The sequence below is a fragment of the Lithobates pipiens genome, unplaced genomic scaffold (assembly GCF_037356315.1).
Source record: "Lithobates pipiens isolate NorthernLeopardFrog02 unplaced genomic scaffold, aLitPip1_a1.2 Scaffold_44, whole genome shotgun sequence".
Taxonomy (NCBI): Eukaryota; Metazoa; Chordata; class Amphibia; order Anura; family Ranidae; genus Lithobates; species Lithobates pipiens.
The window spans coordinates 3,051,234-3,076,529 of record NW_027507870.1 but is presented as its reverse complement, the minus strand read 5'-3'; the positions used below and the strand labels follow the sequence as shown (position 1 = coordinate 3,076,529).

At 48.1% G+C, this 25,296-nt stretch overlaps 1 protein-coding gene across 4 annotated transcripts in view; it reads right to left on the bottom strand.

Moving 5' to 3' along the window:
- Positions 1–2,110: 2,110 nt before the first annotated feature.
- The window catches only part of LOC143956890 (uncharacterized), a 49,291-nt gene continuing 26,105 nt past the window's right edge, over positions 2,111–25,296 (bottom strand). The window contains exons 4-7 of one of the 4 annotated variants that reach the window (XM_077467052.1): positions 10,910–11,040; positions 6,342–6,373; positions 4,780–4,914; positions 2,111–2,298 (exon numbers count right to left, since the gene is read on the bottom strand). In XM_077467052.1, coding sequence (XP_077323178.1) covers positions 2,182–2,298; positions 4,780–4,914; positions 6,342–6,373; positions 10,910–11,040 — 415 coding nt within the window. In that variant the 3' untranslated portion in view covers positions 2,111–2,181. The remainder of the gene's footprint in view (positions 2,299–4,779; positions 4,915–6,341; positions 6,374–10,909; positions 11,041–25,296) is intronic. The other 3 variants (XM_077467053.1, XM_077467054.1, XM_077467055.1) reach the window with 3 other exon arrangements.

The window sequence follows — 25,296 nt, the reverse complement described above, 5'->3', positions numbered from 1 at the left end:
TTTGGTTCAGTCATAAAAGATCAATGGGATGGCCTTTAATCTGCATAGGGTGCATGTAGAGGCGTAGCTTGAAGTTTGTGGGCCCCGATTGGCCCCCCAATTTATCCTGGGCATCCCCCCACTACCACCCGCTTCACTACCAAATGCTTCACTCTGAGCTTCTGGGTGAAAGTGGTGGTCTTATATGTAAAAGAGAAAACTTAGAGTGCCCGGCCTGGACCCACCCAGGTCGAGCAGTCCCTCTGACTTCCAAATTACCATACAAGCCCACTGCTTTCACCTGGCAGCTCAGAGTGTGACCTACCTGCCCACCCCCCCCCCCCCCCCACCTTGTGTGAATGTACAAGGGCTGAGCAGGGTGGGTAGGGGCTTTACTGGGCTTGGTGGGGGGGGTTGGAGAGTGCACCACTGGGGGAAAGGGCTTGCCCCATCATCCCTTGTAGGTGAAACTGGAAACTCAGGGGGCCCAGGACCTACTTAGGATGACGCAGCAAGCACTTTTCCCCAACAACATAATGTAAAACCTAATGTGACAGGAAGGCCACACAGGACCCTGGAGCGTGGTCAGGGTTGCCACAGTGATCCCTCAAGCTCCACCCATGGTGAACGGTGTCAGTAGTTCTTTTATTTTTAGTATTTTATTTTTTACACCTTTATTTCTTTATAATTTTATTTTTTTTATTATGATTTACAGTTTTCTTTAACAGCTTTGTTTGGGGGGGGGGGGGGGGGGGGGGCTTTGGTGAAATATCAGAGATCAAAACAGACCCTTTGATGTCTCACTTTTGAGAGAAAGAAATTGAGGGCACAGATTCTTGAATTACTTTCTCTGGAGCCTCAGCTGCACTGAAGATGATCTACACAGATGCTCCTGTTCGTTCACAAACTGAATCATAGTAAACATAGTTTACAAGGCTTCAGTTAAAAATAAACACAGCGAGTGATTGGTACTGGTCACTGACTGTGTACGTTTAGAAAAGGAAGGGGCCGGTAAATAATATATTTACCAGCCTTCTCTTCTTCTCTCCATCTTGAAGATCCCCCAAAGCAGCCAGAGGGAAAAGATAGGAGGGTAGCTGATGGAGTCATGGGGGGGCACACGGGGGGGGGGGGGCCTGGCATTGGGGGAATCAGATAGTAGACAGGAGGGGGTGATCAGTGCAGTGGGGGGGTAATTACAAAAACTGATGCCTTGAATGGTTCTCCATGCAGCAGCTAAAAGTCACAGGAGGGAGAGGAGAAGAATAGGAGTGATAGGAGTGTGGGACTGAAAAAGGAAACAGGGACAGACCTACAGGTGCAAGAAGACAGGGACGAACTTACAGGTACAAAGTAATTAGACTAAACCAAACGTCTGTTTTGAAGAAGAGTCAGACAGTTGAAATGAAGTGGAGTCCATCCAAAGTTGCCACATTCTAATACATTTTTGGGACAGACCCTACCAGTATAGATCATTTTGTTTTCGGGGGAATTCCGAATTCACTTGACAAAAGGCTGCAAAAATTGGAGGAGCAATGTTTTTTTCCAGTTAGGCTTGGAATTCATTTAGAATGCCTACAAACACAAACTTCAGGGGTATGCAGGGGCATGAAAACGCAGGTGGGTATCAAACACAAATAACAGACTGCCCCAAAAACACATCAATCACATCCACCAGTGCATTACCACACCTGTGACATTGGGTATGGCCTCAAATTTTAACTGATATGAGCCAACTAGTTCTTTATGAATTCAGTGAAACAATCGCATTATGCACCTAAAAGGTATTGGTTGTTTTTTAATGCCTAAAGCAATAAAATTAGGAATTGAAGGAGACTACCAGAATCCAAACCTACCAATATTTGCTCATTTGGATGTGTTCTGAAACTCCTTAAATATGATTGGTGATTTATTATTTTATCCACAGGATACCATCAACACCATGAAGTGAAGGTCCAGCAAGGTGCTTGAATAGAGCATCAAATACCGATATATCAGAGGCAAAGAAATTCACTGAAAGTCATCTCTCAGCACTGTTGTGGATGTGGCATTTGTCGTATTTAGCAGGACTTTAAGGTATTTTTAATAGACTTGTGTTAAAAATAGAAAAGGTAACAAAAAAGACCCAAAGTTTCCAAAAAATGTTACTTTATTCTAAATAAAACAAACTCTTCCACTTTCTTCTCCGCACTGCCATCACTGCTAGACTGGTAATTGGAGGAGGCTGTATTGTTCATTGGATGGAGGTGGATCTTGTGACCCCAACTGCTGCTCCTGAGAAGGTACGTAGAGAGGATTGTTCTTGACCTCAGCCGAATTCTAAAAGGGAAAAAAGACAACCAGTGTAATTTGGTACAATGCCTTTATATAGTCAGTTTTCAGCATCACACACTGAATAGGAAGAGATATATTGATGATTATCTAATAGTGATGTTAATTCTAGGCCCTAGACCAGGGATGTCAAACTCAATTTTATTGCGGGCCGCATCAGAATTATGCTTGCCCTCAAAGGGCCGGTTGTATCTGTAAGACAAGAAGTCCAGAGCCCCCCAGCCATCAGAAGTCCAGAGCCCCCCGGCCATCAGAAGTCCAGAGCCACCCGGCCATCAGAAGTCCAGAGCCCCCCGGCCATCAGAAGTCCAGAGCCACCCGGCCATCAGAAGTCCAGAGCCCCGGCCATCAGAAGTACAGAGCCCCCTGGCCATCAGAAGTCCAGAGCCCCCCAGCTATCAGAAGTCCAGAGCCCCCACCATCAAAAGTCAAGAGGCCCCACCATCAAAAGTCAAGAGCCCCCGACTATCAAAAGTCAAGAGCCCCCAACCATCAAAAGTCAAGAGTCCCAACCCTCCCTTACATCACAGTGCACCCCTCCTACCTTGTGCTGTTGCTGGGAAGAAGCTGGGAAGCAGAAAGTGCAGAATCCAGAGGAGGACCAGAGGAAGGCTGGAGTCTGCTGAATGCTTAGACCAGGGGAGGCAGAGACAAGGGGGTGCTGTGGCTGCACAGAGAGGCGTACGATCTGTAGGAGGTGTTCTGTCCTCCTTTCTCTGTTGCTGACTGCTGAGACAGGAGGGCAAAGCTGCATATGGGGGAGTACTGCAGGAGATGCGCAGGGGCCACATGAAATGGCCAGGAGGGCCTGATTTGGCATGCGGGGCCTTGTGTTTGACACATGTGCCCTAGACTATACTCTCATACTCCATTATCCTGAATGTCTACAGCTACACTATACAGATCACTATCAGATCATTATTGATTTATCTCTTTCTCTATGCACAATCTATTATCCCAGATCACACTACCCAGACTATAGACATTACTATCAGATAATAATACATAATAATAATAATAATAATAATAATAAATAATCAATATACCATATTCTCTATACACTATAGATGTCACTGTCAGATAATCATCAATAGATCTCTTTTCCTATGCACTGCTTTGTCTGTATCACATTACCTAGACTATACATACAATATCTTATCAAAAGTGCCGTTACACACACATGAACTTTAATGTCATCGCAGTCTGTAGGGTTCAATATTGAGCTGGCCCACCCTTTGCAGCTATGACTGCTTCAACTCTTCTGGGAGTGTGTCTATGGGAACGTTTGACCATTCTTCCAGAAGCACATTTGTGAAGTCAGGCACTGATGTTGGATGAGAAGGCCTGGCTCACAGTCTCTGCTCTAATTCATCCTAAAGATGCTCTATGGGTTTGAGGTCAGGACTCTGTGCAGGAAAGTCAAGTTCCTCCACCCCAAACTTGCTCATACATGTCTTTTTTTTGTGACCTATGGATGGGCCGCCACTGTTCATTTGATTTTTCCAGTTTGTTTCTTTTGATACATTATTAGTTTTGGCTTATGTATGAGTATATATCATTTTTTATCCTTATTTTTATTATTCTTATTTTTCCTTCACGGTAGGCGAGCCAAGGCATGCACCCGTAGGAGAAGTCCTCATCATTGACTCTCACCTCACCTGGATTCACTCACCTGGAGTGGCGTACCTCTTGTGTCTATTGCCCATAGTCTATACAGACCACTGTCAGATAATTATCAATATCTCTCTTTCTCTACACACTCCATTATTGTGGTTTAAACTGCCCGTAGTCTATAGAGATCACTATTAGATAATCATCAATATATCTCTTCCTCTATACACTTCATTATTGTGGTTTAAATCACCTATAGACTATATTATTATGATTATTGATATATCTCTTCCTCTACACATTTGATTATTGTGGTTTAAACTGCCCGTAGTCTATACTGATCACTATCAGGAAATCATCAATATATCTCTTCCTCTACACACTTCATTATTGTGGTTTAAACTGCCCGTATTCTATACAAATCACTATCAGGTAATCATCAATATATCTCTTCCTCTACACACTTCATTATTGTGGTTTAAACTGCCCGTATTCTATACAGATCACTATCAGGTAATCATCAATATATCTCTTCCTCTACACACTTCATTATTGTGGTTTAAACTGCCCGTATTCTATACAGATCACTATCAGGTAATCATCAATATATCTCTTCCTCTACACACTTCATTATTGTGGTTTAAACTGCCCGTATTCTATACAGATCACTATCAGGTAATCATCAATATATCTCTTCCTCTACACACTTCATTATTGTGGTTTAAACTGCCTAGACTGTAGACAGAAATATTCAATTAGGGATTTTGTAACTAGAGTACCACAAGAACGTCATCTTTTTACATTTAATGTATCCCTAGAAATCACACTTTACTTCATGTTCCCAGACTTTTAGCTCACCGGTGGGGTGTATTCTATTTCCTGATAGATGTGACCGGTTGAATTGTACACGGAAGGAAGTACTGGGTTCCCTGAATTTGTGCCTGCAGCATGACCTGTGACCACCTTCTTCTCACAGTCTCCCTCCTGTAATTTCTGTAAAATAGGAGGCAGCGGAATTAGAAATCAGGGAAAGGCAGACAGGACACTAGATTTTAAGTCTAGTTTTTCAAAACATTCCACATTTTTTGAAACAATGTTTTATTTTATATCTTGTTTTTTACTATCTGTGTGCAATCTTTATATTACAAACAGGGCTGCCATCAGGGGGGTACAGGCAATAAACTTGTAAGGGGCACCACAGCTCCTGGCCCGCACAGCGCCCACAATATAGAATGTCAAAAACACAAGTCACCACCTGATTCCTCCTCCCTGTGCCCCCCTCCCCCGAAGGTGATCCAGAACTCGTTCTGCTTCCTTCCCGCTGAGGGGGAGCTTGCTGCTGCTAGGTTACTTACTTGTTACTAGTATTGTGATTGGGGAGGGACTCGGGGAGGGGGTTATGGTCAGCCTCGTTAGTGGCGGGAGTGGACCCAGCCCTCTCAGGTGCATGCAGATGCCAGAGACCAACATGGAGGGTAAGTCACCAGTGTGCAGTGGCATTCTCCTGTGCTGTAGATTGGAGTGGACTAGTGAAAACGGATGAGGATGATTTTGGGTGGGGTTGAGAGTTACATTTTGGAGAGGCTCTTCACAATGTAAGTCTCATCCCCACCCAGAATCATCCTCTTCCATTTTCACAATGTAACTTCATCATCCTCATCACCACCCAGAATCATCCATCCCTCACCACAATGCATCCCTGCCCAGAATTATCCGCATCTCTCTCCATGAGAGGGGTGCAGATAATTCTGGGGGGGGATTTGGATACATTGTGGAGAGGGATGGATGATGATGGGTAGGGATAGGGATGTATTGTGGAAAGAGGCGTGGCTGATGCTGGACGGGGATGGGGATACTTTGTAAAGAGGGATGGATAAGAAAGGGCGGGGGTGGGGATACATTGTGAAGAGGGATGGATAAGGATGGACGGGGATGGGGATACTTTGTAAAGAGGGATGGATAAGGAAGGGCGGGGATGGGGATACATTGTGAAGAGGGATGGATAAGGAAGGGCGGGGATGGGGATACATTGTGAAGAGGGATGGATGAGTCTGGATAGGGATGGTGATACATTGTGGAGAGGGATGGATGATGCTGGGTGGGGATTGAGATACATTGTGGAAAGAGATGGATGATTCTGGGTGGGGGTGAGGATACATTGGGATAAGCATGTTAAAATAAAAGTTGGTGCACCAAAGGACTTGATGGGATGGCCATTGGGCAAATTGGGTGGAACGGCCAGTGGTAGGGACTTGGGGAATGTTGGTGGTCAGGCCCTTGGGGGGGCCCAGGCCACCAAGCTGTGTAAGGGGCCCCAAAATGTCTGATGGTTGCCCTGATTACAAATAAAGAGTTGCGCCCATGATACAGAATCCATCTCAGGGTACAAATTTTTGAAGGAGCAGCAACATTTTCCTTACCTGAGCACTGGTGCCCCCTGCCTTGAGGGTACCTGGGAAAACATTCAGACAATGGAGATGTTAATATGTGATTGAAGGATGAGAAAACACTAAAACAACAACAAGTGTTATGAAATATTCATTAGAGGAAATTGCAGAGTGAAGAAACCTATCAGAATTCAGTTAACGGAAATAAGATGGTTGGTCATGAATTACCGCTATGGTGTAAGGGCACAACGGAAAATTAGCAGCAGCAATTTGCTTCCACAGTTCAATTTCCTTGCTTTTTGATTACAAAAGATTTTGCAGTTTAAGTGATCCTCTGTATTAAAGAATAAACAAAAAATATTGTCCCAATAAAGAATCCACTTTCTTATATATAGCAGCGCTTTATTATTTTCCTCTAGGCGAGAAATAATAAACTTCTTTCTGAGTTTATAACAGCGGTGCTTAATGGTGATTAAACAGATGCTATCGTGGTTAAATGAAGAAACAGCTTCCACCAAACGATTCACCCTTCGTGATTCACACGTACCCCTTATGGGGATGCACTCACCAAAACGCCAGAAAAAAAGAGAGCCTTCAGTATAACATCAGTCATAAGTGAACTCCTTCTTGGCCACTAGATGTCTCTATTATTGTGATGGGGCTCTGTTGTGCCATATAAAAGGAATAAAATATGCAACCATAGCGTAATTCCGTTTTATACCTTTAATTTTTCCAATAGCCCCCCGATACAAAATATGCGTACCAAAAACAGTATGTAAGGGCAGCTTTTTTAAAATATGTATGTACTGTGCCTTTATCCTGGTCCAAGATGGCCGGAAGCCTAGCAGGTGCTCACTGTGTACATCAGCGAGTTGCTTCCTGTTTCCCGGGCTCCTTGGAACGCAGAGATGAGGCGCAAACGTCACTTCCAGGTTGGTTACGTCACTGACGCGTTTTGTCATCTCCGACTTCGTCTGAGGGCGTAACCAACAAACCGGAAGCGTCCCTATGTAAAACCAAATGTGTTGCCGTCCAATCCACGCCATACGCAGTATGACAGGCAGGCCGGCACGCAAATCATAGCCAGTCCCTTCAACTGTCAAGTCATCATGTATATCTGCAATGGTATGCAGCTCGGGCGCCAGATATAGAAACCATACAAAATGTGCATTTCACCAATATAGAATAGGCAACATGCAAAATTATAATAATATGTATCCTGACGCTGCCTCTGCCTGATGTTCCTGTTCCTTGCTGCCCGGATGCTGACGACCTTTTGGCTTGTATCCTGGCTATGCTCCTGTCTGCCGATCAAGTGTCACCTTTTTCCAGTTCCTGCCTGGTGATCGGTGGTCATCGGCTCCCCGCAAACACCAACTAGCGTTGCCTATTACACCGCTACACTTACCGTTACACTGGCCATTACACTCTGCATCCTCACACCTCCTGTATTCACTACCAGAGGTGTTGGACAAAAGGTGCGAGAGAAGCCCCCTCTCCAGCTCGATCTCCACCAGGTACTACACACCCATTCAAGTCTCTGGTAACGCAAAACCTGCTTAAAGCGGGTCAAATGCAGGTCAGAGGGAGGTCAACTGTAGGTCAAATCAAGGTTTTAAGGAGATCAACAGGAGAGTCAACAAAGGTCAGAAAGAGATAAGTTGCAGGTCAGGAGGAGCTCAACAGGAGGTCCAACGAAGACCAAAAAAGGAGGTAAATTGCAGGGCAGGAAGAGGTCAAATGAAAGTTAGATTGAGGTCAAAGGTTAGGGGGAGTTCAATTGCAGATCAAATAAAGATCAGAAGGAAGTCATCCACAGGTCAAATAATTTTAAATGAGCTTGAAGGCATCTCAAACTGATGTCAAACTGATTGCATCAACAGATGCCCAAAGCCTGTCAATACGGACCCAAAAAATGTGAGCCTCTGGGACTTAGGTTCCTTATTTAGGCCTTAAGATTTATAAAATTATAACTGTAATATGTATTGCATGAGGAAGGACCCTTACAAGACTCAAAATCTTTCAACTTTAGTTGCCTAAAGCTGAAGTTGAGGGTGCTTTTATTTTACCTTCCCAGCCCCCTCATTGTGAGAAGCTCGCGGTGTGCAGTGAAATCAGAGTAAGCCATTTCAGTCCAGGAGAGGAGCCATTACACCAGTGCAAGACTGAAGGGAAGGCTGGACGGAGGATTTGGATCAGCCAACAAAGGTGTCATCTAAACTTTTTTGCATTAATTGATGGCCAACACAGTACAAGACCTGAATACTGCTGCATTTCTATGTTAAAACAGAAGGTACGTACATGTCCCCTCCATAACAAATCCCAAATCTATTGGGTTACTCCTAATTCTAAGATAGATGGGTGTCCTTCCTTGCTGCCCTTTGGCCAGCTTAAGATCCAGAATCAATGCAGTTTGGAGTAAATGTCCGAGCTGTCCATATACTATAAATCAGCCATTCTGGATGCACAGTTGGTCAAAGGTCAAAAGGGAGTTATATACATGGCTCCGCCCACTATCCTAAAATGAGGAAAAATCCCCTTTAGGCCTTGCTGTGCTTTGCGCTGGTCCTGTGAAGGGCTTTTTGGCAGCCTTTGACCCTCCTCACTGTAACATGTCGGTTTATACTGTCACTGGCAGGTGTGAAGACTCAAGAACTCAGCACAGGGACGGTGGGAACCCCTCATAATGGGCACAGCAGGTGTATAGACCTGAGAACTCAGCACAGGGATGGTGGGAACCCCTCATAATGGGCACAGCAGGTGTGTAGACCTGAGAACTCAGCACAGGGATGGTGGGAACCCCTCATAATGGGCACAGCAGGTGTACAGACCTGAGAACTCAGCACAGGGATGGTGGGAACCCCTCATGATGGGCACAGCTGGTGTATAGACCTGAGAACTCAGCACAGGGATGGTGGGAACCCCTCATAATGGGCACAGCAGGTGTATAGACCTGAGAACTCAGCACAGGGATGGTGGGAAACCCTCATAATGGGCACAGCTGGTGTATAGACCTGAGAACTCAGCACAGGGATGGTGGGAACCCCTCATAATGGGCACAGCAGGTGTATAGACCTGAGAACTCAGCACAGGGATGGTGGGAACCCCTCATAATGGGCACAGCAGGTGTATAGACCTGAGAACTCAGCACAGGGATGGTGGGAACCCCTCATAATGGGCACAGCAGGTGTATAGACCTGAGAACTCAGCACAGGGATGGTGGGAACCCCTCATAATGGGCACAGCAGGTGTATAGACCTGAGAACTCAGCACAGGGATGGTGGGAACCCCTCATAATGGGCACAGCAGGTGTATAGACCTGAGAACTCAGCACAGGGATGGTGGGAACCCCTTATAATGGGCACAGCAGGTGTACAGACCTGGGAACTCAGCACAGGGATGGTGGGAACCCCTCTAAATAGGCACAGCAGGTGTACAGAGACAAAAATGGTGCAGGGATGGTGGGTGTGACAGACCTAGCTGGGACAGGGGCTTTTGAAGAGGACTGGGAGCAAACCTATTAACCACTAACTATGGGCCAGTGGAACCCAGCTTACCGTCGAGAGGTTGGGAAACCCATGTCTCAGCTCCCCAGGTCCTCTTATGTGTAAGTTACCCTGTGTCTATTAGGGGCACAGGGTGACCAAGCAAATAATGGACAACTACTTAATGGACACTGAGTCTATCACAGTGGGAACCCCTCATAATGTAGATAGCAGGTTTGCAGACTGAGAAACTCAGCACAGGGATGGTAGAAACCCCTCATAATGGCCACAGCAGGTATATATACCCATAAATGGTGCAGGAATGGTGGGAATCCATCATAATGGGCACAGCAGGTGTACAGACCTGGGAACTACGCACAGGGATGGTGGGAACCCCCCATAATGGGCACAGCAGGTGTACAGACCCGGGGACTCAGCAAAGGGATGGTGGCAACCCCTCATAAAGGGCACAGCGGGTGTACAGACCCAGGAACTCAGCACGGGGATGGTGAGAACCCCTCATAATGGGCCCAGTAGGTATACAGACCCAGGAATGGTGCAGGGATGTGGGAATGATAGCTTTCTTTTTTTAGCTTTTTCCCTTTTCAACATGGTGATCCTGCCAGTAACACTGTCTTAAGCCCCATACACACTATCCGGTTTTTCTGCTGATTTTTTCCTTCAGATTTACCAAAACCATATAATATGAGGTCAAACCTTGGGAGTTCCAATTTGTATGCAATCAGGCAAGCCCCTCCACTACATGGTTTTGGCAAACCTGAAGGAAAAACTCAGCAGAAAAAACGGATAGTGTGTATGGGGGTTTTAGGGTTACAATGCTCACTCACTGTATTGTTTCTATGGAGGAGCAGCATTGTCACTCTAGAACGGGACTACAAAATACCCCCCTTCTCCTCTCTACAGCCACCATGGTGTGTGCCGCCATCCACATTAACCAATCTGAAACCATCTCTGATGTCCTCTTAGATAAATTGAACTGTGATTGGCTGATATGGTTGCTGTCACCGATCTGTTGCTTAGCGGGAATGTGGGGAAGGCGAATCCCCGCTCTCTGATGTATCAGGAAACGTAAAACAAAACCAGAAGAGCGTTCACCATTTCCTCCCTTACGTTGTTCTATTCTCTTTTTCCATCGATGGAGGCAGAAGGCGACCAGAAGGAGCAGAATCACGGTGAGGGTGGCGATGATGGCGAAGACGGTGATGCCGGTGCTCAACCGGCTGTAGCTGAAAGAGAGGAACGAGGAGAACATTCAGCTCATTGTACCCTCGGGATAGGATTTCCGGGACATTAGCTCTGAGGCTGAATTCTAAACATTAATCAATATTAATCCCTTCAATACCGGGGGGGCACTTTCACCCCCTTCCTGCCCAGGCCAATTTTCAGCTTTCGGCGCTCTCACATTTTGAATGGCAATTGCGCAGTCATGCAACACCGTACCCAAATGAGATTTTTAGAATTTTTTTTTCACACTAATTGAGCTTTCTTTTGGTGGTATTTATTCATCGCTGTTTTTTTTTTATTTTTTTGCTAAATACATTTTCAAAAAAAAAAGTGTTTTTCTTTGTCTCAGTTATAAAATTTTGCAAATAAATAATCTTTTTTCATAAATTTAGGCCAAAAATGTATTCTGCTACAATCCTTTTTTTTAAAAAAAATAACCCAAATCAGTCTATATTATTTAGTCTGTAGGAAAGTTATAGAGTCTGCGATCTATGGTATATACCGTATATCTGAAAATCGATCAATCCTGATGTACTGACGGCCCATCTCATTTCCTGATGCCCGAAAATGCCAGGACGGTACAAATACCTCCCAAACAACCAATTTTTGAGGAAATAGACAGTCCAAGGTATTTAGTAAGAGGCCTGGTGAGTTTTTTGAAGATGTAATTTCTTTGTCACAATTGTTGGGAAAATTAAGACATTAAAAAAATAAAATAAAATGTTCACAATTTAAATTTTTTTTTAAATTTTTTTTTTACACAAGGGCAGTACAGCATCATCATATAATGTTTGTATATATGTAAAAAAATAATAACAATAATAATAATTTTCTTTAACCACTTCCCGACCAGCGCACCCCGATGTACGTCGGCAGAATGGCACGGGCTGGCATATTGGTGTACAGGTACGTCCAGTTTTAAATGCCGGCCTGCCATCGCTTGCGTGCCGCTGGCAGGGCGCTCACGTGCCGGTCGGGACCCCCGTGAGTCCAGTCGCGGGTCCCGCGGACTCGATCGCCGCGGGCATACCCGCGATCCTCTCAGAGGGTGGCTGAATGAGGAGATGCCGTTGTAAACAGCATCTCCCCGTTCTGCCTAGCAACAAGTGACGCTGATCTCTGCTCCATGTGATTGGAGCAGAGATCAGTGTTCACTAAAAACAAAGCCCAGCCCCCCACAGTTAGTAACACGCCCCTAGGAACACTTAACCCCTACACTGCCACCCACTGGTAAACCCCTTCACTGCCAGTGTCATTTACACAGGAATCACTGCATTTGTATAGCACTGATTGCTGTATAAATGACAATGGTCCCAAAAATGTGTCAAAAATGTCCGATGTCTGCGCCATGATGTCGCAGTCACAATAAAAATTGCTGATCGCCGCCATTACTAGTAAAAAAAAAATATTAATAAAAATGCCATAAAACTATCCCCTATTTTGTAAACGCTATAAGTTTTGCCCAAACCAATTAATAATCGCTTATTGTGATTTTTTTTTACCAAAAATATGTAGCAAAATACGTATCGGCCTAAACTGAGGGAAAAAATGTTTTTTTTATATGTTTTTTGGGGATATTTATTATAACAAAAAGTCAAAAATAATGTGTTTTTTTTTAAATTGTCGCTCTATTTTTGTTTATAGCGCAAAAAATAAAAACCGCAGAAGTGATCAAATACCACCAAAAGAAAGCTCCATTTGAGGGGGAAAAAAAGGATGTCAATTTTGTTTGGGAGCCACGTTGCACGACCGCGCAATTGTCAGTTAAAGCGACGCAGTGCCGATTCGCAAAAAATGGTCTGGTCTTAAGCCAGCAAAATGGTCCAGGGCTGAAAGTGGTTAATACATTTTTTTTTTTTTTTTTTTTTTTTATTTTTTTTTTACATACAGTAACCAGAGCGATACAGTGTTACCATAGTAACACTGTAATACTCTGCGGAGGTTATCAGGATTTATTTTTTGAAATTTTTTTTATTATTTATAATTGTGCATATTAGGCTGGTGTGACTCCAAAGTTGTGCGATTTACAGTGCGACTTTGGAGTGCAGCTTTAATGCAACTTTGAGTGCAGCTTTGATCCAACTTTACACTCTCAGGCTCGAAGTCGCATCAAAAGTCGCATCAAAGTAGTGCAGGCACCTTTGCAAAGTCGCCGATTTTCAAATTCGCATAGATGGGAACGGGTGTCATTGACATCAATGGGGGCTGTGACTTGTCATGCAGCTTTATGTGTCCAAAGTTGCATGACAAGTCACACTCGTGGAAACAGAACCCTAAAAGTTAAAATGAATCACTCTTTTTTTCTGAATGAAAACGATTCATTCGGCGCTTACTATTGCGATTAGCTGTGATTGACCCTGCCTGTACCATGTGATTGCTGTGGCCAATCACAGAGCGCATCGCAATAGTACACAATGATCGGCATGAATCAAAGCCAGTCATTGTGTACAACTGCCAGGTCGATATGCTGTGATTGGCCACAGCTAATCACATGGTACAGATGGGCTGTAATTGGCCCTGTCTGTACCATGTAATGATCTGTGACCAATCACAGAGCTCATCACAATAGTACTCCATGAAAGGCATGAATCAAAGCCATTCATTGTGTCATGTGATCTGCTGTGATTGGCCACAGCGATCACATGGTATCAGCACCGAAACGGTACAGTGTCCGGTGGGAGACGAAACGGGCCGGAGGGCGGCCCATGGGGCAGCGACCCTTAGAGGATGTCATATGGTGTCCTCCCATGATGATAGGGCTCACGCCCAGCTGCCATATTACAATAGCCCGGGCAGTCTGGGGCGTGGGCGTGCTTGGACACAGCGGGAGGCGGCACCCGGTGATCGTTCCCGAGAGAGGCAGAAGGGCGATCTGACAGTGGCTTGTGTTTCTGCTAAGCAGGAACACAAATCTCTGTCTCCCTCCAGTTAAACCATCCCCCACACAGCTAGAAAGCACTCCCAGGGAACACAGTTAACCCTTTGATCGCCCCTGATGTTAAACCCTTCCCTGCCAGTGTCATTAGTACAGTGACAGTGCATTTTTTTTAGCACTGATCGCTATAATAATGTCATTGGTCCCCAAAAAGTGTCACTTAGTGTCAGATTTATCTAAAAATCGCTGATCGCCACTTTTACTAATAAAAAATAATAAAAAATAAATAAAAAGTCCATAAATCTATCCTATTGTTTGTATACGCAATAACTTTTGCGCAAACCAATCAACATGCGCTTATTTTTTATTTATTTTTTTTACCAAAAATATGTAGTACAATACATATTGGTCTAAATTTGTGAAGAAATTACCGTATTTATCGGCGTATAACACACACTTTTTCCCCCTTAAAATCAGGGGAAAATGGCGGGTGCCTGTTATACGCCGATCCCCCGCGATTTCGGTGCGATTTTGGGGCTCTGGGCGGCTTTCAGCCACCTTCGACCCTTCTTGTGACTTTCGGCCCACCTTCGGCAGTACTCGGCGGCTTTCGGCCGCCTTGGCCGTACTCGGCGGCTTTCGGCCCGCTTTCGGCCCTTCTCACAGCTTTCGCCCGCCTTCGGCCAAGAGCGGCCGAAAGCCGTCGAGTACGGCCGAGGCGGCCGAAAGCAGGACATCTCGGCGGCGCCATTTTTAAAAACAAAAGCTGACTCACTGAGGGAACAACGATGCACAAGGCTGCAATGACGGACAAACTGCATGACGGACAGGCTGCATGACACGGCTGCAGTGACAAGGCTGCAATGATGGACAGGCTGCAATGACAAGGCTGCAGTGACAAGGCTGCAATGATGGACAGGCTGCAATGACAAGGCTGCAGTGACAAGGCTGCAATGATGGACAGGCTGCAATGACAAGGCTGCAGTGACAAGGCTGCAATGATGGACAGGCTGCAATGACAAGGCTGCAGTGACAAGGCTGCAATGATGGACAGGCTGCAATGATAGACAGGCTGCAGTGACAAGGCTGCAATGATAGACAGGCTGCAGTGACAAGGCTGCAATGATGGACAGGCTGCAATGACAAGGTTGCAAATGACACTGACAAGGCTTCAGATGGACACTGATAAGGCTGCATTGATGGGCATTTAAATGTAAGTTTTTTTTCCTTAAATTTCCCTCCTAAAAGTTTTTTCCCTTAAAGGACGTCTATTTTATTTGAATACAGCGTCGCGCGACTGCGCAATTGTCAGTTAACCGCTTGCCAACCAGCCGCTGTCATTATGCTGCGGCAGGTTGGCTCGTACCCACGAATCGCCGTAGCTGTACAGTGGCCCCTTCAACAGCTATAGCAGGCTCGTGCTCCCGCTGCACGGCGGGGGAGCTGATGCGCACGGCCGGCAGCCGCAATGTCCGCCGGCTGCGATGTCGTGGCCCCCCCCCCCTGTGTTCACTCCACAGAGAGCCCAAATGGGGGTCTGTCAATCTACACAAAGCAGATCCCCATTCTGACAGGAGGAGTACAGAGTGATCGTCTGTTCATAGTGATTAGGAACAGCGAGCTGTCTCCTCCTCCAGTCAGTCCCCTCCCCCCCGCCACAGTTAGAATCACTCCCTAGGGAACATTTAACCCATTGATCACCCTCCCCCTTCCCTGCCAGTGACATTTACACAGTAATCAGTGGATTTTTAGCTCTGATCGATGTATAAATGTCACTGGTCCCACAAAAATCTTTCCCCTATTTTGTAGACACAATAAAATTTGCGCAAACCAATCAATATACGCTTATAGGGATTTTTTTGCCAAAAATATGTAGAAAAATATAGAACAATAAGAGAAATTTGTTTTTGTTTTGTTTTTTATATTTATTATAGCAAAAGGTAAAAAATATATATATTTTTTTTTTTTCAAAATTGTCGCTCTTTTTTTGTTTATAGTGCAAAAAATGAAAACTGCAGAGGTGATCAAAGACCACCAAAAGAAAGCTCTATTTGTGGGGAAAAAAAGGGCGTCAATCTTATTTTTGTACAGTGTCGCACAGCCGAGCAATTGTCAGTTAGAGCGACACAGTGCAGTATCGCAAAAAAAAAAAAACAGCCTGGTCATGAAGGAGGGGTGTTAATCTTCCGGAGGTCAAGTGGTTAACCTAAAATGAATCTATTGGAGTTACCCCTAGAGAGTGGAAGTGTCGGTGGAGTATAGAAACGCATAACGATGTGATAAATTGGCATCAACAGTCTCGACGCATTTCGTGGATCAAGCTCCACTTCCTCAGGAACATATGCATGCGTCTCTATAAAAAATATATATACAAAAAAAGAATCTAATAATGAATAGCAGTGTAGATCAGGGGGGACAAGGAGAAAGGGAAGAAAACCACCAATTAGATATCCTACCATGATGTTTCTCACAGTCCATGTTCAACCTGTGGTATTGTCGGCTGTGGGTAGCATGGGGAAGTCTGCACTGGGAGCTGAGCTGAGTACTGCCTATTTTTTATAGATGCATTTATCTGCTCCTGAGGAAGTAGAGCTTGATCCACGAAACTCGTCAAGCCCATTTATGCCAATTTGTCAGATCACTATACTCCATTGCAATTATGTTATTTTGTCCGTTATGCAATTATTGTTTATTCATATTAGGGTGGCACCGATACCACTTTTTTAAGAGCACAAGTACCGATACGTTTTTTTCAAGTACTTACCGATACTTTTTTTTAATGTCATGTGACAGTGGCACTAATATGCAGCACTAATGATGCGTGGAGTGTGTCAGTAGTTTATTTTTTTTTATTTTTTTATTTTTTACAATTTTATTTTTTACAATTTATATATTTATAAAAAAAATTGTACATTTTCTATAAAAAAATTTTGTATAATTTTTTTGTTATTTTTTTAAGATGCTTTATATTTGGGGGGGGGGAGTGGCTGGTGTCAGTGTTTTTTTTTTGTTTTTTGTTTTTTTTTACAATTTTAAAAAGAAGGGGAACTGGTGGAGCACGGAGGACACAAAGGGGGACTGGAGGAGCATGGAGGAGAGAGAGGGACTGGAGGAGCACAGAGGGGGACTGGAGGAGCACAGAGGACAGAGGGGGACTGGAGGAGCACGGAGGGGGACTGGAGGAGCACAGAGGACAGAGGGGGACTGGAGGAGCACAGAGGACAGAGGGGGACTGGAGGAGCACGGAGGGGGACTGGAGGAGCACAGAGGACAGAGGGGGACTGGATGAGCACAGAGGACAGAGGGGGACTGGAGGAGCACAGAGGAAAGAGGGGGACTGCAGGAGCACAGAGGAAAGAGGGGGACTGCAGGAGCACGGAGGACAGAGGGGGACTGGAGGAGCACAGACGAAATAGGGAGACTGCAGGAGCATGGAGGACAGAGGGGGACTGGAGGAGCACGGAGGACAGAGGGGGACTGGAGGAGCACAGAGGGGGACTGGAGGAGCACGGAGGACAGAGGGGGACTGGAGGAGCATGGAGGACAGAGGGGGACTGGAGGAGCACGGAGGACAGAGGGGGACTGGAGGAGCACGGAGGACAGAGGGGGACTGGAGGAGCACGGAGGGGGACTGGAGGAGCACGGAGGACAGAGGGGGACTGGAGGAGCACAGAGGACAGAGGGGGACTGGAGGAGCACAGAGGACAGAGGGGGACTGGAGGAGCACGGAGGACAGAGGGGGACTGGAGGAGCACGGAGGACAGAGGGGGACTGGAGGAGCACGGAGGACAGAGGGGGACTGGAGGAGCATGGAGGACAGAGGGGGACTGGAGGAGCACGGAGGACAGAGGGGGACTGGAGGAGCACAGTGGGGGACTGGAGGAGCACAGAGGACAGAGGGGGACTGGAGGAGCACAGAGGACAGAGGGGGACTGGAGGAGCACGGAGGACAGAGGGGGACTGGAGGAGCACAGAGGACAGAGGGGGACTGGAGGAGCACAGAGGACAGAGGGGGACTGGAGGAGCACAGAGGACAGAGGGGGACTGGAGGAGCACAGAGGACAGAGGGGGACTGGAGGAGCACGGAGGACAGAGGGGGACTGGAGGAGCACGGAGGACAGAGGGGGACTGGAGGAGCACGAAGGACAGAGGGGGACTGGAGGAGCACGAAGGACAGAGGGGGACTGGAGGAGCATGGAGGACAGAGGGGGACTGGAGGAGCACGGAGGACAGAGGGGGACTGGAGGAGCACAGTGGGGGACTGGAGGAGCACAGAGGACAGAGGGGGACTGGAGGAGCACAGAGGACAGAGGGGGACTGGAGGAGCATGGAGGACAGAGGGGGACTGGAGGAGCATGGAGGACAGAGGGGGACTGGAGGAGCATGGAGGACAGAGGGGGACTGGAGGAGCACGGAGGACAGAGGGGGACTGGAGGAGCACGGAGGACAGAGGGGGACTGGAGGAGCACGGAGGACAGAGGGGGACTGGAGGAGCACGGAGGACAGAGGGGGACTGGAGGAGCACGGAGGACAGAAGGGGACTGGAGGAGCATGGAGGACAGAGGGGGACTGGAGGAGCACGGAGGACACGGGGGGACTGGAGAAGCATGGAGGACAGAGGGGGACTAGAGAAGCATGGAGGACAGAGGGGGACTGGAGGAGCACGGAGGACAGAGGGGGGCTGGAGGAGCATGGAGGACAGAGGGGGACTGGAGGAGAACGGAGGACACGGGGGGACAGGAGGAGCATGGAGGACAGAGGGGGACTAGAGAAGCATGGAGGACAGAGGGGGACTGGAGGATAGCCCTTTGATCGCCCCTGATGTTAATCCCTTCCCAGCCAGTGTCATTAGTACAGTGACAGTGCATAATATTAGCACTGATCACTGTATTAGTGTCACCAGTGGCGTAACTAGAACCTTCAGGGCCCTGATGCAAGAAACCATGAAGGGCCCCCCTGAACCCCAGCCAGGGCCCTTCCCTCCAAGTCCAGTGGTGGAACTCCAGGGCGTGGTCACAGGTATGACCTTTGTGAGCCCTGTAGTTCCACCATTGGCATCAGTAGTTTTTTTTATTTATTTTTTATTTTAGGTGCCCCATTGGGGGACTGTCCCTAGGCAGGATGGGGTCCCCGTCCCCAGAAGAGATGAGGTCGTGAGATGGTTTCTCCAGGGCAGATGAAGTTACTGCCCCCAGGTGAGAAGGGGTCCCTGTCCCCAGGGGGAGATGGAGGGGGTAAGTAACGGTGTGTGGGGGGATGGAGTCCTCTCACTCACCATGACCAAGCTGCAGGCCGCGCACTCATCCATGTTGGACTGGGCTCCATCCAGTGTGCTGGACGGGTGATCAGCATATCTCCCAGAAAGACCTTTCATCATCTGTGTATGACGGGGGAGGAGGGGGGCTGGCAGACAAGCCTGCAGTGTCCTCCGGGGGGCTCTCATAGGGCTGCACTGCATCTGTGTGCTTAAAGTTTGTTTACCCGGGAGAAGTATGCAGTGCAGTGTGGGCCGGACTCGGGGGGGCGGGACTTTGGCTGAGGAGAACAGACATCAGACTGAGCGGCAATGCATGGAGCAGGAGAGGGGTACTCTGAGGAGCCGGCCGAGGACACAGGTCATGCGGGGAATGCACAACTAAAGAGCAGCCAGTGCGATAGTCGAGCATGGAGCTCTGCTAGTCACCCTCCACTTCCAGCCACCCGTGTGCATGGTGCACTGGTACCCCTAGCTGCCTATGCTGCTGCCGGCCATATGTAGAGGGGGCTGCATGGGCCCCCTGCAGCACAGGGCCCAGTTGCGGTCGCGACTGCTGCACCCCCTATAGTTACGCCCCTGAGTGTCACTGGTCCCCAAAAAAGTATCAAAAGTGTCAGTTATGCCGCGTACACACGATCAAACAATCGGGTGGAAAAGTCCGGCAAACTCAAGTCCGCCGGACAATCCCCCCGTGTGTAGCCTCCGGCATACTTTTTTGACCCGAAAGTACGGCGGACTTAGAAAGTAGTTTTGCACTCCAATCTTCCCGCCGGACTTGCATTTCGGCCGACAATCCGGCCGTGTGTGTGCCAGTCCGCCGTACTTTTGAAATGAACGGACTTTTCCCGCCGGAGAAAAGTCCGCTCATTTCGAGCGCGTCTCCAGGTAGGCGGGGCCCGCGAAGAAGACGTCGCCGGCCCCGCCACCTGGTATGGACTTAAAGGGGAACCCCAACGGCAAAAAAAATTGGCGTGGGGTTTCCCCCCAGGTCCAAATCAGACCCTTGTCCGAACACGCTACCCGGCCGGCCAGGAAAGGGGGGCGAGCGAGCGCCCCCCCCCCCCTCCTGAGCCGTACCAGGCCGCGTGCCCTCAACATGGGGGGTGCCTTGGGGAAGGGGGGGCCACGTGGCCCCCCCACCCCAAAGCACCTTGTCCCCATGTTGAAGAGGACAAGGGCCTCTTCCCGACAACCCTGGCCGTTGGTTGTCGGGTCTGCGGGCGAGGGGCTTTTCGGAATCCGGGAGCCCCCTTTAATAAGGGGACCCCCAGATACCGGCCCCCCACCCTATGTGAATGAGTATGGGGTACAATGTACCCCTACCCATTCACCTGTGAAAAAAGTACAAAAATAAACACAACACAGGGTAAAAATAGTTTATTGCACAGCTCCGGGGGTCTTCCGTCTTCGGGGGGGTCTTCTCGCCGGACTCCTCCGCTATCTTCTTCTAGCTCTTTTGCTAGCGGAGGAATCCGGCTTTCTTCCTCGCCGCCGCCCTTCTTCCGACTTCGGGGGTCTTGTCCCCCTCTTCGGTTCTTCTGCCGGGCCACCGCGCCTTCTTATAGCTCTTTTACAGGCGGTGGCCCGGTCTTCTGTCGCCGCTGTCGGCGGCGGCGGCGGCGACAGAAGACCGGGCCACCACCTCTAAAAGAGCTATAAGAAGGCGCGGTGGCCCGGCAGAAGAACCGAAGAGGGGGACAAGACCCCCAAAGTCGGAAGAAGAGGCTGCGGTGAGGAAGAAAGCCGGGCTCCTCCGCTAGCAAAAGAGCTAGAAGAAGATAGCGGAGGAGTCCGGCGAGAAGACCCCCCCAAAGACGGAAGACCCCCGGAGCTGTGCAATAAACTATTTTATCTTGTGTGTTTTTTTTTTTACTTTTTTCACAGGTGAATGGGTAGGGGTACATTGTACCCCATACTCATTCACATAGGGTGGGGGGGCCGGTATCCGGGGGCCCCCTTATTAAAGGGGGCTCCCAGATTCCGATAAGCCCCTCGCCCGCAGACCCCGACAACCAACGGCCAGGGTTGTCAGGAAGAGGCCCTTGTCTTCATCAACATGGGGACAAGGTGCTTTGAGGTGGGGGGGCCGCGCGGCCCCCCCTTCCCCAAGGCACCCCCATGTTGAGGGCACGTGGCCTGGTACGGTTTGGAGGGGGGGGGCGTTCGCTCGTCCCCCCCTTTCCTGGACGGTCGGGTAGCGTGCTCTGACAAGGGTCTGATGTGGACCTGGGGGGAACCCCCACGCCGATTTTTTTCAGTGTTGGGGTTCCCCTTTAAGTCCATACCAGGTGGCGGGGCCAGCGACGTCTCCAGCGCGGGCCCCGCCTACCTGGAGACCCGCTCGAAATGAGTGGACTTTTGTCCGGGCGGGAAAAGTCGGTTCATTTCAAAAGTACGGCGGACTGGCACACAGACGGCCGGATTGTCGGCCGAAAATGCAAGTCCGGCGGGAAGATTGGAGTGCAAACTACTTTCTAAGTCCGCCGTACTTTCGGGTCAAAAAAGTACGCCGGAGGCTACACACGGGGGGATTATCCAGCGGACTTGAGTTTGCCGGACTTTTCCACCCGATTGTTTGATCGTGTGTACGCGGCATTACTGGGATTTTGGATTATGGAGCAGAATACATATCGCCCTAAACTGATGAAGAAATTCGATTTTTTACCTTTTTTTATTGGATGTTTTATAGCAGAAAGTATATATATTTTTTTCTAAATTGTCAATCTTTTTTTGTTTACAGCCACGGAGTTGATCAAATACCACCAATTGTCAGAGAAAAAAAAAGGACGTCAATTTTATTTGGGTACAACGTCACACAGCTATGCAAAAGTCAGTTAAAGAATAAAGCATTGCTGTATAGCAAAAAAATGGCCTGGTCATTAAGGGGGGGTAAAACCTCCGGGGGTGAAGTGTTTAATGTGAGGGAGCTACAACTCTGTTTCATTATATGGTTGTTATTGTAAAATGACAATAACGTTTTCTGTTTCTGATGTCAAAGCATTCATTTTCTTTGTAGAAAAGTTGTGCGGAGAGAATTAGGTCAGATCTTTATTGAGGGGACATTTGCAATAGTGAGATGAGAATATTGCAGAGTCCTTGTGGTTGAATTTAGAGGAAGGTGTGTGGCGACATTTTACCGTGGTTTGCAATCCGGCTGGATTTGACCTCCTGTAATCAGGCCAAGACAGCTGCCTAGGGGCGCCCGGACACTGGTGCTCCTACTCTCTTCTCTCTGCAGCAAGCAACTAAGTCTCAACGTCAGCAGACAGCCGCTGCTCCGTTCACACATAGTGTCAGAGGTGGCGGAGGACTGTGTCTGTGTCCTGACTTCCGAATGTATGGAAGCAAGCAAACATTCATTGATGGACACTGGTGAGGCTGCATTGATGGACACTGGGGAGGCTGCATTGATGGTCACTGGTGAGGCTGCATTGATGGGCACTGGTGAGGCTGCATTGATGGGCACTGGTGAGGCTGTATTGATGGGCTCTGGTGAGGCTGTATTGATGGACACTGGTGAGGCTGTGCTGATGGGCACTGGTGAGGCTGTGCTGATGGGCACTGGTGAGGCTGAAGTGATGGACACTGGTGAGGCTGCAGTGATGGACACTGGTGAGGCTGCATTGATGGACACTGGTGAGGCTTCATTGATGAACACTGGAGAGGTTGAGGTGATGGGCACTGGTGAGGGTGCGTTGATGGACGCTGGTGAGGTTGCGTTGATGGGCGCTGGTGAGGCTGCATTGATGGACACTGGTGAGGCTGCATTTGATGGGCTCTGGGGAGGCTGTATTGATGGGCACTGGGGAGGTAGCAATGATGGGCACTGGTGAGGCAGCATTGATGGGCCCTGGTGAGGCTGCATTGATGGGCACTGGTGAGGCTGCAGTGATGGACACTGGTGAGGCTGCATTGATGGACGCTGGGGAGGTTGCGTTTATGGACGCTGGTGAGGCTGCATTGATGGACACTGGGGAGGCTGCATGAAGGGCTCTGGTGAGGCTGCATTGATGGGTGCTGGTGAGGCTGCATTGATGGGCACTGGTGAGGCTGTATTGATGGGCACTGGTTAGGCTGTATTGATGGGCACTGATGAGGCTGTATTGATGGGCACTGGTGAGGCTGCATTTGATGGGCGCTGGTGAGACTGCATTGTTGGACGCTGGTGAGGCTGCATTGATGGACGCTGGTGAGATTGCGTTGATGGGCGCTGGTGAGGCTGCATTGATGGACACTGGGGAGGCTGCATTGAAGGGCCCTGGTGATGCTGCATTGATGGGTGCTGGTGAGGTAGCATTGATGGACACTGGTGAGGCTGTATTGATGGGCACTGGTGAGGCTGTATTGATGGGCACTGGTGTAGCTGCATTTGATGGGCGCTGGTGAGGCTGCATTGATGGGCACTGGTGAGGCTACATTGATGGGCACTGGTGAGGCTACATTGATGGACACTGGTGAGGCTGCGTTGATGGACACTGGTGAGGCTGCGTTGATGGACACTGGTGAGGCTGCGTTGATGGACACTGGTGAGGCTGCATTAATGGACACTGGTGAGGCTGCGTTGATGGACACTGGTGAGACTACATTGATGGGCACTGGTGAGGCTGCATTGATGGACACTGGTGAGGCTGCATTGATGGACACTGGTGAGGCTGCGTTGATGGACACTGGTGAGGCTGCATTGATGGGCGCTGGTGAGGCTGCATTGATGGGCGCTGTGAGGCTGCATTGATGGGTGCTGGTGAGGCTGCATGGATGGGTGCTGGTGAGGCTGCATGGATGGGTGCTGGTGAGGCTGCATGGATGGGTGCTGTTGAGGATGCATGGATGGGTGCTGGTGAGGCTGCATTGATGGGCGCTGGTGGACTGCATTGATGGGTGCAGGTGAGGCTGCATTGATTGACACTAGTGAGGCTGCATTGATGGGCGCTTCAATAAAAAGGTGGGGTATACATGGACAGGACAAAGGGGGTGGAGTCAGGTGTGGAGCCAAGGGGGCGAAGGCAAAATGAGGTTTCACCTAAGGTGATAAAAAAACTTGCACCAGCTCTGCTTGCAATTAACGGGTCAATGCAGAGGTGAGCAGATTGGGTTCACAGTGCAGTCTGGGGGGAGGGGGTTTGAGCACAATAAAGTATTGGGATAGACAGTATAGCACTGCTCCAAGTCCGGCTCGCCACCGCAATCCCATACACACCTCTCACTTTTTGGGTGCAAGCCCGGTCCGTCACACCATACTCTGTATATGCACAAAAATCTGGATGACTAAACCCCCAAAAAAGCCCATCTTTACTTTAACCCAAGAAAATGGAAAATGAAATAAGGGGACTTTTCAGGTGCCTAAAACAATGAAACTATAACATATATAGTAATAATAGATTTTTATTGAATACATTTGTTAAAAACTATATAACAATCTTCTATTTAAGATTGCGTGATCAGACCAAAACATCGAAGAATGAAATATAACTACTGTACAAAAAAGGTAATTCTCAACGTGTTTCGCTAGAATATATAGCTTCTTCAGGAAATTCACAATTATATGTGTACAGCGTATTCACCCAAAACTCATTACAGGTCAGTAGGGGAACACGCCAGGGCCACCAGACCGCCAAATTATTGAGGATATCAGTGTGTCATAGGACCTGAAAAAATACGCTGTACACAGACAATTACAAATCTCCTGAAGAAGCTATATATTCTAGCGAAACATGTTGAGAATTACAATTTTGTACAGTAGTTATATTTCATTCTTCAGTGTTTTGGTCTGATCACACAACTTCGAATAGAAGATTGTTATATATTTTTTAACAAATGTATTCAATAAAAATTTGCTATTTTTACTTTATATGATATAGTTTTTCATTGTTTCAGGCACCTTAAAAGTCCCCTTATTCCATTTTCTTTCATTTGGGGACTTGCTCCACGTATCCTTGGCTGATTCACTTTTGCACCTTCCAACCCTTGTCCCTTTAAGGGGTTTTAGAAGCTGGGAGGCGGGGCTGGGCGGGGTTTGTGATCAGGAGCTTTCCGTTAGCCGCCAGTAACTGTGCCGGGAGCGCGCTTTCGGCACAGGTCTGTTTACCTTTAGGTAGGTATATATGCGGCCTCTGCGAGTTAAGGTGC